The sequence below is a fragment of the Balaenoptera borealis genome, assembly GCF_965194805.1.
Source record: "Balaenoptera borealis genome assembly, chromosome: 1".
Lineage (NCBI taxonomy): Eukaryota > Metazoa > Chordata > Mammalia > Artiodactyla > Balaenopteridae > Balaenoptera > Balaenoptera borealis.
This window is the reverse complement of record NC_138860.1, coordinates 39,318,882-39,336,457: the sequence shown is the minus strand read 5'-3', so window position 1 is coordinate 39,336,457 and position 17,576 is coordinate 39,318,882. Positions and strand designations below refer to the sequence as shown.

Sequence of the window (17,576 nt, the reverse complement as noted above, 5' to 3'; positions counted from 1 at the left end):
ATTCAAAGACATAAGTGATCAAGCTTCCCTTCTCTGATCTGATCTTCTCTTTCTGACTTTCTTGGCAGGCAATGAAAATTCCTCTCTGATTCTACTTCTGAAAGAACGTCTCATTTACAAGTGGGCCCCAATTTCAGAACTGTCACAGGAAGAGGTGCCCTCAGGAAAGAAATGAGTAATTGATTACATGTAAAATTCTTCATAATGCATTAGGCTTTTGAGAGCTCCTTTCAGCAGCAATCCATCCCCTTCTAGATTTAAATGTTTCTCTGTAGAACATTATCTCCTTGCCAGACAGGGGGAATCAACAAATCTTAGCTCTAAAGCAAGGACGTCTTCATCCATGGAAGGACAAAATAATGGCCACAGCAGCATGGACTAAGGATCCATTCTGTACCAACCACATACATGCTGGGTGTTTTATCATCATCTCTTTATCCACAATGAGACCTCCGGTTCCCATATTCCAAAAAATAAAACTAAGGCTCAAATGAGATGAATGATTTTCCAAAATGGAGCAAACTGCATTTTGAACCCAAGTCCATCCAACTCCACACCTGTGCTCTTTACATTATAACAACTATCTTGAATCAGAAATAAAAGGAAAACAAATTCATGATAATACAACCCAACATGGAGCTTCATTCATGTCAGTCTGATTCAGAACCTACTATCTAGAAATATCAAGCAAGGAACATGGCCACTAAAAAGTTTCCTTCATATTCTTGGGACATCTAGCAAGAACACTAGGCAAGAGAAAAGGGAACCACCAAACACCGAGACAGATGGCCAGAACTGCAAAGGCATCGGGCTCAACCCGTCCCTGGCCACACACAGGTTCCCAGCGCAGGACTGCTCCAAGAGGCCACTGGAGCCCATGCGGGGAGGCACTTTCAAGCCTGGAAAAAGAGACATCACAAAACAGCATGCAAACGTCACAGCATATGTAACCTGAACACTCCTTGAGAGCTACACCTATGCAATCTCCCCCACCACAACTGGCGTCTCGGCAGAAACAAGCAGCTTTACACCAAAGGAATGATAAGACCCAAAGGTATTTCTGATTTGGGCTCTAATTCTCCCTACCATCATCGGCAACCAGAGGACCGTGGTCAGGCCCAGCACCCTTTCACTGTCCTAAGGGAAGCTTCCCCTTGAGTCACCGTCACCCTGATACATTCGTCCCCTTTCCAACCACACTGAGCCCCTCTGGAAGAGCATCTTCTCTACCGATGACCTTGCCAAATCCCACCCATTCTGTGGAGCTCAGCTGAAGGTCTGCCCCCAGAAGCAGTGTGGGATTGCTTGTGCCCACGGTGGTCTCTCCCTGCTCTGACTGTCAACACTGTCCCACTTGGCATTCACGTACATGCCAATCCAGGTGAACTTAGGACTGATGCATTTTACGCCAATGTTGCCACCTGGCACGGTGTTACTCACTCTTTCCTGCAGTTAAATTCAGCAAAATACTCACCTACTCTGTCCCAGGCACTGAAGATACAGGACTTATTAAATCCCAGCCCTGCCCCTGTGAGATTCACAGTCCGGTGGAGGATGGATACTACAAGATAACACTGTACAAATATATTTATCATAATAGGGTACAAGATTCAATCCAAAGCATGACTACACATCACCCTGTTCATCTCCTTCATATCATTTAGCTCAATCTGTGGCTGTTACATTTATCCATTTACTTACTGTTGGTTTGTCCCCACTAGGAGACACTGGGACAGGAATTTTGTCTGTCTGGTTCACTACTACGTCCCTAGCACTCCACATGGACTTGGGCTCAGAAACACATTCATTAAAAGCTGTATTTGTGGAAGGAGATAAAAAGAGAAGCAGAGAAGTGTCAGGAACTACGAGCATTAAGCCCAAATTACAGGTCCAGGCAATGCTTCCGTGACAGGAGACAGCTGGGCTCAGATGTGAAGTGTGAGTGAGGACCAGATAGGGAAGAGGTGAAGCACAATCCAGAGGAGGAAACAGGAGGAGCAAAGGTAGGAAATGGCCAAGTCAGCATGACAAAGCCCTTAAATATTACTGCAGGCCGGCTGTTCTCAAAGAGAGGCGGTTTTGTCCTTAGGGGGCATGTGGCGATGCCTGGAGACACTTGTGACTGTCATGACTTGGAGCAGCAAGTGCTACTGGCATCTACGAGGTGGGGTCCAGGGATGCTGCTAAACACCCTACAATGTACAGAACAGGCCCCCAAACAAAGGAGGCCAGCAGTGCTGAGGTTTAGCGACATATAAAGGATGCACTGGTCAGAGAACATAAAAGCTTCCTTCTAAAGTTCACGATTTCTACTCATGCCTAATTTCACCTTTTGATTAGAATTTAGACCAGAATAGCATTTGCTTGCCACCTCCCATAACCTCCAAAGGAAATACTCAGAACCTATTAGGCTTCTGTTTTAGCTGAAATAAGACTTTCAGCAGACATCAATAAACTTCCTGTAACTACATACGGCCCCGGGTCTATTTTATGATCTTCACCAAGGACACAGAATCAATTTCCTTCAGCTGTTGGCTATCCACCCTGGCTCATCATTTTCCCTCTAAATTCTAGGACTCCAAACTACTCATCCCCTATGCAGGGTAATGAGATACAGAAAGATGAGGACAAGAGGTTCTCAATAGCATCAGATGAATGGATGGAAGGATGGTCAGCAGGACAGAGGAACAGAGATTTTTCAGAATAGAAAAAGTCCTTGGAGCTTTTATCTGAGCCTTGTGCACTGTTCCACAAAGGCAGGGTCGACCTAAACGTTGACACCCACTGCCTGTGCCCGTCACTACGGGGGGCTGTCACGGAGAATGCACAGAAGAGGTCACGTCCCCAGGATTCTGGAGCCTTGGCAGGGAGTCAAGCAGCTGAACGTGATGGAGTGGTGGGAGCTGGGAAGTCAGCGAAGACAAAGCCCCTTTGTCTAGAAGTAGCAATACCCAGCAGGGCTGAGCCTGCAACAATGAAATCCACGGGAGCTCCACACCTGGCGGGGCCTGATCCTCATTCAGCTTCTCAAACTGCCTCACAGTTGCTTCTCTTCAGCGAAAAGTCTCTTAGTCTAAAATGAGTTTGCTTATTTTTGCCCCTGGCAAACAATTCAGTATTACCTGAAATGCCTGAATTATGACTCTAAAAATTTTTTTTAATCACCATTTTTTTCTGTTGTAAGAGATCCAATAGCAGTATATTTCTGAAGAGTAGATCCCAGACACTCACAAGGGCTATCTGCTGTTTTAACCAGAGCAAGATCCAATGGGGCCTTCCCAGGACAAACACCCCCCCGCCCACTGTCCTCTGCCTGGCTCGTCTGCAGAAAAACTGTAGTCAAAGAGTAAGTTTAATCAGAGAAATGAGAAAATGCAAAAACAAAGGAAAAAGTCAAACAAGGCAAAATAATAATAGTTTAGCCACTAAACGAAGTCAAGGACCTTTAGTTTCTCCTCAGGGGCTATAGATATATTCTGAGCCATGTCCTTTGAGCTGTTTTGCAGATACTGAAACCCCCACCGGGCGGAAGAAGTTAACTATATGCTGCCCACAAGCACGTAGACCCCAGACCAATCAGAACCAGGAGGTTGATGATGTTGACTTCTGGTTGCCTCACCACCAACCAAGAATGTCCATGAGCTGATCATGCACCTCACAACCCTCTCCTCAGCACATAGCCCCTTCCTCTTTTCCCTATATAATTTCTGGGCAAAACTTGGGGAGTTGGTTCTTTGGGACATGAGTCCACCTTCTCGCCAGGATTGACAGCTACCTCAATAAAGCTACCTTTCCTTTTACCCAACACTTATCTCTCAGTATTGGATTCCTGAGCGATGAGCAGCTCAACCTGAGTTCTGTAACACTGTTACAACTCAAATTCCACTGTGACATAAAGCTTCCCAGATTTCCTCATCTCTGAAGTGGGCACAATACCACCCACATTACATGTCTCACTAATAATCCTAAAAAGGGCTTATTTAGATCAGAAACATTTACAAGTGGATTCGATGAACGAAAATTAAATTTATATCCAACTTTTCACAGAAATGTCTGGTGAGTAGAACAACTGGGAAGAGCATCACGCAGGGCAGGACATTCTTCCCAGCCCCAGACAAACATGGGCCATGTATTTAATACGGTGGCTCTGTACAGAGCCAGAGCTGGAAGAAAAGGGACAGGTTACCCTAGAAAATCAAATGGAAATTGAAGCCCATTTTCTTCAATTCTAAGTAAGATCTGCAACTCTCAAAGTAGGAAGATATCAATACAGGCAGTATTGGAAACGAATTGTTTGGAAACGAATTGTCTTCCAAAGTTCATTTGTAAGTCAGGTGCTCAGAACCTGGAGTGCAAGCATCATTCTATGTCCCAAGCCAACCATCGAAAGCTGATTAAACTTACAATATACCTGGCACACTACACACTTAGAGCAAAAATAGTAAAAAGCAATGTTGGGATATCATTTTTTAAACATATCCAAATGCCCAGAAAAACAAATACACAGCTCCTCACTAGGGTTGACCTGAACCCCAAACTATGAGCTGAAGCTGGACGTCGTGTGATCCAAGTCATTACTGAAACGGGGTCCTGGAAAACTGAAAGGGGAAGAATGAGAAAAACTCTAGACTCAAGAGGAAAGGGGTTCTGGTGGGACACAGAAAGTAGTCTAACATCTTGCAATCAAAAGAGGAGGGTCTGGTACGTACCCATGACATACTCTGAAGAACAGAAGTGCTAACCGTCACCACTAGGAGAGCAACAGCGGCCACCCTGCCCGCGATCTAAGCAGGCACAATGAGCTGCAGTGGAGGATAAATGGCCCACTGCCACCCGGAACCAGGGAGCAGAGGGGCGGGGGATTCCCAGCATGCTCTGCAGGGTGTGGACAGCCAGGGGCAGTAGAGGCAGGAAGGAAACAGTTCCACAGTTGCCATGAGTTGGTACAGGGAGTGTCCAGGAGCCACATTTGATTCCAATAGCTATGGCTAGGTCAGGAAGGAACTTCCTAAACTGTACAAAAGTGAAATTTGCATGAACCGATAAGGTTACCGATCCACATCTCTAGTATCTTGAGAGGAGAACATGGGACGAGATAAAGACAAAGCATGGGGAATGCCTTTCTCCACACGGCACACTCGCACCTTTTACAGCAGGAAAGGTACTTAATGTCCAGTCGTTGCTGAGTACTATGGCTGGGTCAACGCCAAATACAAAAGTGATACAAAACACTGAAACCAGGTTTGAAAATTGAAAAGGTTTATCACTGATCCACTCTGTACCTTCTTTAATCCTCCAAATAAAGTGCCAGTCTCCAGGTCAAATTCTTGGTCCAGTTCCTCTTCATGTTCTGACAAGAAAAACAGTGTGCATTAGTCACGAATCCAAATGAAACCGGGCTTGGTTTAACAGGAGAGGTACCAAAGGAAACTGGAATACGTCCTGGAAAAGCTGCCCATGGACTGAGCTACAGGCATGGAAACATGTCATGCTCCTTCATTTCTGTGACCTCAGTTCCTGGAAATACATGGTGGGGCTGATGGAAATGTCCCTTTAATATTTCATAAGGGTCACAAAAGGAGAGGGATTAAGCTCAAAAGCTTCCAACACAAGGAAGCACAGGAGGGATGAGGGCAAATGCCCCACTTGTACAGATGGTGAAAAAAATTTTTAAACAGACCATGCCACAAAATGATGGTGATCATAGCCCTGTGATATAAAGCTAACAAGATTATTGATGGAATTGTATAATGGTAATACATATGCTTATAAGTAAACAGTACAATTGGTTTAAAACAAAAAATACTAAAAAATCTTATTCAAATACTTCCTAAGTGTGAACAATAACCAGGCACAGTGTGAAATAGCAGGAGTGACGCAGAACACGACTGGCAAGGCTTTTGCTCTCCTGGGACTTACTGTACACTGGATGAGAGAGACCAACAAATAATAAGAAATTACAGTGGTGCTGAAGAATGCCATGATATGGTGGTAAGGAGTGCTATGGGGGCTGAGTCTGGGGGTGTCTATGTGATGTCAATAGGCAGCTGGATGGGCATGGATGGAGCTCAAAACAGCGCCTCAGTTGGAGGTAAAGACTTAGGAGTCCCCAGTATAAGGGTAGTAATGAAGCCTCCAGAATGGCTGAAATCACCCAAAAGGGCACAGACTGCATAGACAAGAAAAGAAAAATCCAGTGCTCATCGGACCAACAAACATACAAAAAACACAGAGGACCACAAAGGAGCTACCCAGAAAGATCAAAGGAAAAGCAGGAGAGAGCGTGTCACTAAAACATAATCATGAAATGATGCTGGTTTCAGAGTAGGATCAAAGGGCAGATTTACACACACTAGATGCAAACAGCAGCCCCAGCCTCAAACCCCAGGCAACACTGCCCCCAGGAAAAGCAGAAAAGGGAGGCTCATCGAGTACTGGGGCCCAGTGTGCGACAGGGCGCAACGCCAGGACACATTCACACTGAATTCCATAGGGTCCAGGAGGTGCTGCAGCGGTGTGTGATTGCCCTGGTCCTTTCCGTTACAGCTGCACACAGGTCACATTGTGTGTGTGTGTGTGTGTCTGTGTGTCTGTGTGTGTGCACTGTGCTGTACACAGACTCAAGTTCCAAGGGAACAACTCACAAACAAGCAGCAAGCTACTACAATCCAACAAAGTAACAGGTCTCTCTGAACGCTAACAAAAACAAGGGGGAAAACCTCTCTGCTTTCTTGCCTCTTCTGTTTTGGCTTCACTTTCCTACAAAGGGCAACCTCCAGAAACAACAGAATTATGCAGAATTGAAACAAAGCAAAAACTTGAGTGCTTCTTTTTTAAAAGGGTACATTCCAAAGCAGTGAAGTTTACAAGCTAAGCAGCTGACTCCCCCAAATGAGGACACATCTCCCTCTAGTGGGAAAAAGGAATCATATGCAGACATGAGAATTAAGATGAAATCCTGTCTGGCGCTGTCCAGTTGAAATACTATCTGAGACACATTTATAATTTTAAAATTTCTAGTAGCCACACTTGAAAAAAATAATTTTTCAAAGTGAAATTAATTTTAGAATATTTTATTTATCCTAATATGTCCCAACATTATTTCAACATGGAATCAATATTAAACAATTATTAATGAATTATTTTACATTCCTTTTTCTTACTAATTCTTCAAAATTCCATGGACACATTATCCTTACAGCACATCTCAATTTGAAATGGCCACATTCCAAGAGCTAATTAGCCCCATGCAGCTATAGCAACGGACAGTATCGTTCTACACCAAAACCCTCCCTCAGCTTTTGGAGAATTCCTACCAATCACCCTTGTCTGATTTCTTGACACAAACAAATGCTGTATGACATACATTTAAATTACAACTTAAATCCATTCATGATACTTTGGTGATCACTGTCTTCAGACCATCTTGAGTCAGCTGAAATGCATTGCTATAGAATTTGGTAGAGTTCTACCAAAGTTTGGTTGAATTCTACCAAATTTGGTAGAATTTGGTAGAACAGAAGCTGAGAAACTGTAGCAGGAGATCTTTCCGTGAAGGGGGACGACCCTCAGAACTTCTCTGATTATCCTGCTTAGGTGAGGACCCCACACCCTCACCCTTTGGGCAAGAACAAGATTTCATCATAACTCACATTCCCTCAAGCAAGAGGACGCTGCAAATAGAGAGAAGCCTTCTCTACCTGAGCACTTTTCTCCACACCACACAGGCCTGTGGGCAGAGCCAGCCCTTTCTTCTAGGTGCCCTGGTTCCATTTCCCCAAGTTCAGCGCTCCACAAAACTGCCTGAGAGCAGAGAAATTAAGCAGTTTCTGCTGATGAGCCCTCAATACTACGTCAGCTGTTGATTCTTCCCCTGCCCTCCGCCACCAACCACCACCCAACAACGGGATACATCAAAGCCCCATTCCACCTGCTGAGTGAGAGGGTTTGCATTTCAATCGTCGCCAATGAGCTGTGGTGGTAAACCGTTCACTTAAAGCCTCTAACCTACCTACCCTTTCACCCTCAACAGTTTGATGGGAAATCAATTCCGGAGTGGGGTAGGGGTAATTAGAGGGAAGGGGAGGGAAACACACACACACACACACCCTCGTCTGATATAAGCCGCTGTCGGGGACATGCACACCCAACCGTGGCCTAACTGTCCTGCTGTTTCTATGCATTTGAAAAATTCCAATCAACTCCTATGGATTCTTTATTTCTCTAGGAAGCCGGAGGATATAGCAGACCGTGGTAGTAAATGAGAGTAGGGGAAGGGAGCCGAAAAGATGGGCTTCTAAAGACAAGAGAATTTAATAGTAAGCAACTCTCAAATATGCACAAGTACATGATCATATACAAGAGGGATGAAAAGGTGCTGATTTTTCCATGAGATTCTTGAAGTACATGGGCTCCTTCTCCCTTCTCTTCCAGTTCCCACTCAGTGGTTTAGAACTAGCCCAAGCAAAAACAAATCATATATGTAAATAGGATGCAAAGCGATATACACATAAATGACCTTCAAATCTCCCTGGAAGAGCTGCTCATCTGTGACTCCTTAGGAATTCTGGGGTCTATCAAGGCAGGCCACCAAGCACACAGTTTGCATGGGAATCCTTAGGGCTCCCTGGAGAGCCAGAAGCCCCAGACTAAGATGGAAACGCTCCAGTAAAGAAAAAGCTGTAAGCTTTGATGCAACACAGAGCAAAGGCTGGGGGAGCAGGGGGCCTGAGGAGTGAGGCGCTGTAGAGTCTAACACTGAGGGTTGCCTTCAAATGCCCTCCAGCCCGGGGCCTGGTCCCGAGTCATTGTGAGAGGTTAATCACAGGCTTTAAGAAAGCAGACTCTCTGGAAGCCAACAAGCCCCTCCCTTGAGGATCAGTGTCAATCTAGGAAGAAAACACCAGTGCAAGCCTGAGAGGAAGGGGTGAGCCAGGAGACTTGCAATTCCAGTAGGAAGGCAGCGACTTGATGGTTTCCTATGACCCTGGCCATAGGTAACATGGAAAAAAAAAGATCAAATATAACACGAAGCCCTGCCAAATAGAACACTCAGAGTCTTAGCTGCACCACAGCACACACTATTAATGCTGGCTATCTAGACAGGCTGTCCAGACCTTGCCTCCTGCACTTGGGTCCTTCCACAAGGCTGTATTAACTGAAGGGGCCCTAGTGGTTCTGTCCATGGGCAGCCAGCTGACCTGGTTCCAAGGGCATAGGCCACCTGTACAAACACAGGACTGGTAGCCTTTGTTTCCCTACCCTGAACTGGGGCCCCCAGATAAGTACCCAGCCATCTTGCAACCAAACTCCTCTAATCACAGAAGCAAGTGGGAAAAATTACCTCCGGATTGACAAAGCCTGTCCCCCATGACAGGTTAGTATTGCATGAACGACATAAAAGAACTAATCTATAGATGAGCTGCTATATCCTTTTCTCGTAAGCTGGGATTAGTGACAAGTGATAAGAACAGGCATGTAAAGGAACAAACAAAAGCCAAAAGATGAATATGCTCAACTATATTTGCATCCCACTTTAAGAACACCTATTATATAAAAAAAAAAAAAAGCAAAAAGAAACTGGAGGCGGCAATTCAAATGATTTGCTCCATATTTGCTTAAATATCAGGGCTCTCTGGTGTCACAGAGTTTATTTAGAGAAACATTAACTGCTTGTCACTGAAGATTAAAGAAATGAAAATAAAATACCTGTGAAATAAAAACTCAAATCAATGGAAAGCACAGTTCCTTTTATAGAAATGTCTCTAACTGCAAATTTTCAGGAAGATAGCTACTCCATGAAAGGTGAGCCTGGGCTCTGTAAAGGCAAAAAGATCTAGGGTGGCTGCTGTTCATCAGGAAGTAATCACAGAGAACAGAAAAATGGTGGGATTTATAAATAAATCCAAGAGCTTGTTCTTCGAAAAAGAGAATCAACCTACCAAATAGACAAAACCTTTTTAAATTTCCTAAAACAAGGGACACACGTAGAATTCAAAACATTTTAAGAATATGATATACAACTGTACATTAATACATCTGAAAATTTCAATGAAATCGAAAAATATAAATTACTCACACTGACTTAAGAAGAAAAGCTAAGTATACCAAGAATCCTGAAAGATACTGAAAAGTTTTCGATAAGTCTACTTCCAAAGAGACTCTGTGGCTAGACAAACTTACAAGCGAATGATATCAAACTTTGATGCCGACACTTCATATACTACTTAAACAGTTCCATAATATTGGCGGAGACAGTGGGGGAGCTTCCCCATTCATTTCGAAAACTTAACACAATGTTGATACTGAAATCTGAGGATGAAACAATAAAACTACAGGCCAGTTAATCTCACTTAGAAGTTATTAATATTTTTTTAAACACAGAAACAAGCAGTGTATTTAAAAATAGCATAGTCACAGTAGGTTTGTTGTAGGAAACCATATAAACTATATTGGAAATATGATTACAATATCAATAGGTTGAGAAAGGAAAACTATGTAATCATCTGAATAGCTACTTTAAAAAATGGATAAAATTCAACATGTATTGCTGATTTTAAAATTTTAGTAAAAGGGAGCTAGACATATTCCTTAACATGTTTTTTTTCCAAAGAAAAGCTTATTCAGCGTTTCACTAATGGTAAAACAATACAGGAATTTCCATTAAAGTTAGGGATAACAAAATAAGGATAGCATTCTTTTCCAACTAGTATATTGTTCTAGAAGTCCTGGCTAAGTAATAATAGATGAAGCAAAACCATTATCATTATGTGTGGATATTATCTAAATACAAAAACCAGGAGAATCAAATGATAAAAGCCAATGGAACCCTAAGAGAATTCAATAATTTTTGGAACATAAAATAGAGATACCAAAATAAACAACTTTACTATAGACCAGAAATAATCAGCTAGAAATTATAGAAAATATAATTGGAAAGTATTCCAATTATAAAACGAAGAAAAAGACTTATAAATAATCTTAGGAATTTTAACAGGGCCTATTATGAAGACAACCGTGAACTTCTTTTAAGGGAAGTAACAGAAAACTTGAGAAAAAAATACCATACTCCTGGATGCAATATTATAAGATTGTCAATTATTTACAAATTAATTTCTAGGCTTATTGTAATTCTGATTAAAACCCTAAAGAGATTTTTTTGGAACCTGCCAATTTCAAACATATCTCGAAGAATAAACCAGTAAGAATAGCTAAGAAAAGAATGGAAATAAAGAACAAGGAGTGGTAACTTACTCCACCACATATTCAGACATTTAAAAAGCAAAAATAATTAAAACAGCACAGTACTGATGTAAGAATTGATTGAGAAATCAATGAAACAGAAAAGACAGCCCCCATACTGTGTGTGTATGCATGTGTGCATATCCATAAAAGAATTTAGTAGATATAATAATTTAGTACATGATCAAGATTGCATTATAATTCAATAAAGACAGACTTATTAAATAGTGTTTGGTTACCTATTTGGGAAAAAAGTAATTTAACTCTTCACACTTCTTATCAATATACCAAATACATGTGAGGTGGATTGAAGAATAAAGGCTAAACTTACTGAGACTACAGTAAGATGGACATTCTCCAATAGAAAACGTGTTAATTGGCACAGCCTTCCTGGAGAACAGTCTGGGTATATCTATCAAGAACCTTAAAAACATTCATGTAGTTTGACTCTATACTTCCTCTTCTGGAAATCCTTCTGAGAAGAACAATCAGGTACAATAAAACAGTACAAATAGATTCCTCACAAAATAAATGAGCTAAGCATTCAACTCACGAAGTTGGAATGAAGGAACAGAGCAAACCCAGAGAAACAATAAGGAAGGGAATAATCAGATAAGGGCAGAAATCAATGAATTGGAGAACAAAAAGAAACAATTGAGAAATCTAACAAAGCCAAAGCTGAAAAGATTAATAAGATCTCTAGCACAATTGATCAAAGGAAAAAAAAGTAGGAGGGAGGGAGTGAAGGAGAAGATGTAAATAACAAAATACACAATGAGAGAAAAGCCAACTAGAGAAACAACAAATTTTTTCTAAGATAAGTATTATGATCCACAATATACTAATCAAGTTGAAAATCTTCATAAAATGCATAGATCAAAATGTTGAAATAGGTACAAGAAGAAATAGAAATTTTGAATACAAATCAATAGTTAGTAAGCTGAAACAGTAGGCCATGACTTCCCTTTCCAGATGCTTTTCCAGGTGACCTCCTATCACCAATGGTTTTCACTGATGAGAATTCAACTGTTTTCATTCCAAGAACTGCATTAAGCTGATATGAACAACAAAAATACATGGCCCTCTTTTAGGCAGAGGCATTAATTCTTTCAAGGTTACTGCATGACACATTGTATCTTTCCTCAAATTAAGTGCAATCAGAGAGACATACAAGTATTTCTACATGTTCTAAACCATAAGACACAAACTTAATGTAGCAGGTTTAGATTAGCCACAATACTGCAGAATGCCAGGGGAGAGGTCACCAAGCATAGAAGATCACCACTACCACCACCCCCCACCCCCAAGCATTTCCATATGACTTTGACACACTCTGTGTAGACTCTTGGAAGAGCTGAGTGGAAGAAGGGCTGTTCTGTTCAGTCCCTGCTGTGGATTTACCAAGAGATCCCTTGTGACTAGGGCTGTTATAATCAGTCTGCTGTCCCTAATGGTCAGACCACCCTGCTACTGCTGATGGGGAAGAGAGCAGTGAATAAGACGCCTGCTCTGTGCCCAGAGAAAGCAGCCGTGTAAGTGCCCACCCGCGGCATTCCACTTAACAAATAAGTTCTGAGCCTCTAGTATGTTCTAGGCCCCATATTTGCTCCAGAAACAAACATTCCAAAAAAGTTCACAGAAGAGACAGTTTTCCCAGTGGATCCACTTCCATAATATGGGTTAAGTGGCACTTTTCCCTGAATTAGATTGTAAGACGTGGAGCCAAAAAGACTCAACATGGCGTTAAACACGCTTTGGCAAGGCAGGGGGATCTGGCTTCCATGAGCTGAATGGAAAAAGGAATAGAGAAATAAGACATTTCTTGGGAGTGGCCACTTTGGCACTGATATTAAGAGAAAAAGCCTGAAGGATAAAAGAAGCTCCAGGCTAGGGTGAGGTCAGTAATAAATCAAACAGGATGACAGCCGCTGGATCAACTGAGGTGCCGAAAAGTTTTGTATTCTCCGCAGAAGGATCCCCTCCCACCTCCATCCCAGTAGCTTTCACCACATAGGAAGGAAAAATTTTATTCCAGTGGGATAAAATTTTAAGGTTTGAAGTTTTACAGTACAATGGATAAAAGGGCTTCTCCTGTAAAGCAAGCTGCTTTAGGAAATTAAATTACCAATAAATACAAGTGGCAGAATAGAATAAAATATTGGGTCTAGAGTTGGACAAACCTGTTCCATTATTTATTAGATGTGTGGCCTTGGACAAGTTATATTTTTCAACCTCAATATCCCCATCTGGGTAAAGAAGTATAACACCCATTGTGGTAGAGAGACTCCAAAGATGGCCACCATCAATTCCTTGTCTCCGTGTCTATGTGCGCTGCTCCAGCCGTAAAAAGCCATAGTCTTTCCTCCCCTTGAATCTGGACTGGCCCTATGATTTGCTTTGACCAATAAATGAGGCAGAAGTGACCTACTCAACTTCCCAGGTTGGGCTTTAAGAGATCTGCAGCTTCTGGTTTTACACACATGCGATACTCCTTCTTCAAAGCCATGTGGAGAACCACGTACAGAGAACCACAGCATTCCAGTTGACAGCCTCCAGCTGAGCTCTTGGCTGATAGCGAGTCATGTGAGTCAGCCATCTTGGACATTTCAGCCTAGCTGAGCCACCAGATAATTGCAGCCCAGCAACAACACACAAAGCAGAAGAACTGCCCAGCTAAGTCCAATCCAGATTTATTAAAAACAAAGTCTCACAGAACATGAAACTCGATCCATGTAATCCATCAAAACAACAGGCTAAAGAAAAATTACATGATCATATCAGTAGATGCACAAAAAGCGTTCAAAAAAATCCAACACCCATTTATGATTCAAAACTCCCAGTAAACTAGAAATAGAGAGGACCCTGAGGACCCTCCTCAACTGGGTAAAGAACACCCACAAAAACCTACAGCTAACATCATCCTGAATGGTGAGTAACTAGAAGCTTTCCTGCTCAGATCAGGAAAAAGGTAAGGATGTTCCCTCTTATCACTCCTTCTCAACACTGTACTGGAAATCCTAGCTAATGCAATAAGAGGAGAAAATGAAATATAAGGTATACAGAATGGGAAGGCGGAAATAAAACTGTCTTTTTATGCAGATAACATGATTGTCTATCTAGAAAAACCAAAGAATCGACAAAAAAACTCCTGGAATTAATAAGCAATTATAGCAAGGTTGCAGGAAACAAGGTTAATATATAAAGGTCAGTCGCTTTACTATATATCAGCAATGAGGCTTCCCTGATGGCACAGTAGTTAAGAATCCACCTGCCAATGCAGGGGACACGGGTTCGAGCCCTGGTCCAGGAAGATCCCACATACTACGGAGCAACTAAGCCCGTGCGCCACAACTACTGAGCCTGTGCTCTAGAGCCCACGAGCCACAACTACTGAGCCCATGTGCTACAACTACTGAAGCCCACGTGCCTAGAGCCTGTGCTCTGCAACAAGAAAAGCCACAACAATGAGAAGCCCACACACCACAACAAAGAGTAGCCCCCGCTGGCTGCAACTAGAGAAAGCCTACGTGCAGCAGTGAAGACCCAACACAGCTAAAAAATAAATAAACAAATAAATATATATCAGCAATGAACAAGTAGAATTTGAAATTTAAAACAACAGCACCCCCCAAAATGAAATATTTAGGTATAAATCTAACAAAATATGCATGTTATATATGAGGAAAACAACAAAACTCTGATTAAAGAAATCAAAGAAGAACTAAATAAATGGAGATATATTCCATGCTCATGGAAAGACTCAATATTGTCAAGATATCAGTTCTTCCATACTTGATCTATATATTCAATGTAACCCAAATCAAAATCCTAGCAAGTTATTTTGTATATATCAACAAACTGATTCTAGAGTTTATATGGAGAGGCAAAAGACCCAGAATAGACAACACAATATTGAAGGAGAAAAACAAAGTCGGACAACAAGTACTATCCAACTTCAAGACTTACTAAAAAGCTATGGTATGCAAGACAGTGTGGTATGGGTAAAAGAACAGACAAAGAGATCCATGCAACAGAACAGACAGCCCAGAAATAGACCCACATAAATATACACAACCAATCTCTGACAAACAAGCAAAGGTAATACAGTGGAGCAAAGAGAGCCTCGTCAACAAAAGGTGCTGGAACAGGGCTTCCCTGGTGGCGCAGTGGTTGAGAATCTGCCTGCCAATACAGGAGACACGGGTTCGAGCCCTGGTCTGGGAAGATCCCACATGCCGCGGAGCAACTAGGCCCGTGAGTCACAATTGCTGAGCCTGCGCGTCTGGAGCCTGTGCTCCGCAACAAGAGAGGCCGCGATAGTGAGAGGCCCACACACCGCGATGAAGAGTGGCCCCAATTGCCGCAACTAGAGAAAGCCCTCGCACAGAAACGAAGCCCCAACACAGCCATAAATAAATAAATAAATAAAATTTTTTTTTTTTAAAGTTTAAAAAAAAAAAAGGTGCTGGAACAAATGGACATCCACATGCAAAAAAAATGAATCCAGACACAGACTTTACACCCTTCACAAATGGACATCATAGATCTCAATGTAAAATGCTAAACTATAAAACTCCTGGAAGATAACATCAGAGAAAATCTAGATGACCTTGGATGTGGCAATGACTTTTTAGATACAACACCAAAGGCATAATCCATGAAAGAAAAAATTGATAAGCTGGCTGTATCAAAATGTAAAAATTTTGCTCCATGAAAGACACTGTCAAGGGAATGAGAAGACTAGCCACAGATTGGGAGAAAATATTTGCAAAAACATATCTTATAAAGGATTATTATCTAAAAGATACCAAAAACTGTTGAAAATCAAGTGAGAAAATGAACAATCTGATTTTAAAATGGGCAAAAGTCTTCACCTGACAGCTCATCAAAGCATGTAGATGGCAAATAAACATATGAAAATATGCTCCACAATATACATCAGGGAAATGCAAATTAAAACAATAACAAGATACCACTACACACCTATTGGAATGGCCAAAATCTAAAACACTGACAACACCAAATGCTTACAAGGGTGTGGAGCAACAGGAACCCATTGCTGGCGGGAATGCAAAATGATATAGCCTCTTTGGAAGAAAACTGGCAACTCTTTAGAAGAAAGCTGTTTATAAAAATAAACATACTCTTAACATACAATTCAGCCATTGCTCCTTGGTATTTACCCAAAAGAGCTGAGAACTTACGTCCGTACAAAAACCTTCACATGGATGTTTATAACAGCTTTATTCATAATTGCCAAAACCTGGAGGCAACCAAGATGCCTTTAAGTAAGTGAATGAATAAACTGTGGTACATTCAGACAATGGAATACTGTTCATCACTAAAAAGAAATAAGCTACCAAGCCATGAAAAGTCATGGAGGAACCTTAAATGCATATTAAGTGAAAGAAACGAATGTGAAAATGCTACATACTGTATGATTCCAACTATATGATACTTTGAAATAGATAAAACTGGGAATTCCCTGGTGGTCCAGTGGTTAGGACTCTGCACTTCCACTGCAGGGGGCCCAGATTCGATCCTTGGTCAGGGAACTGGGATCCCACAAGCTGTGCGGTGCGGCCAAAAAAAAAAAAAAAATTTTTTTTTTAAACTGAAATAGGTCAAACTATGGAGATGGTAAAAAGATAAGTGGTTGCCAGTGGTTAAAGGAGAGGGAGGGATAAATAGAGCACAGAGGATTTTTAGGGCAGTGAAACTACTCTGTATGATACTACGATGGAAACATGTAATTTATACTTCTCAAAACTCACAGAATGAACACCACCAAGAATGCACCCTACTATAAACTGTGGACTTTGGATGATAATGATATATCAATACAGGTTTGTCAATTGTAACAAACTGTATCAACTCTGGCGCAGGATGCTGGTAGTCAGGGAGGCTGTGCTTGCCAGGGGTCCTGAGTGCACAGAAGCTCTTTGCATTTCCTGCTCAATACTGCCGTGAACCTAAAACCGCTCTTAAAAAACAGTCTATTTAAAAGGAAAAGAACCTCACAGAGCAGTGAGAGGTAACAAATGGCGGTAGTTGTTTTAAATCACAAAGCTTCAGGATGGTTTGTTAGGTAACAATGGACAACGGTCACACCCATTTTATGGAAAAGACTGATGATTAACCGCTAACACCCATTCTTTCTTTCTTCCTCTATAATAAAACCCTTCGGTTTAGCTGGGGAAAAAATGGCCTCCCAACAAAAGATTACCTCCCAATATCAACCTCACAGTTGATATGGCCACAGGACTAGGTTCTAACAAACAGTACATGAAAGAATATGACATAAGCAGCTTTCAAGGTTATGCTCTAAAAAAACA

The 17,576-nt window shown here is 41.7% G+C and overlaps 1 protein-coding gene across 12 annotated transcripts in view; it reads right to left on the bottom strand.

Moving 5' to 3' along the window:
• Window positions 1–17,576, bottom strand: part of HHAT (hedgehog acyltransferase) — a 495,443-nt gene that overhangs the window by 460,456 nt on the left and 17,411 nt on the right. For all 12 annotated transcript variants that reach the window (XM_082399938.1, XM_082399944.1, XM_082399935.1 and 9 more), the window contains exon 3: window positions 5,283–5,350. In XM_082399938.1, coding sequence (XP_082256064.1) covers window positions 5,283–5,350 — 68 coding nt within the window. The remainder of the gene's footprint in view (window positions 1–5,282; window positions 5,351–17,576) is intronic.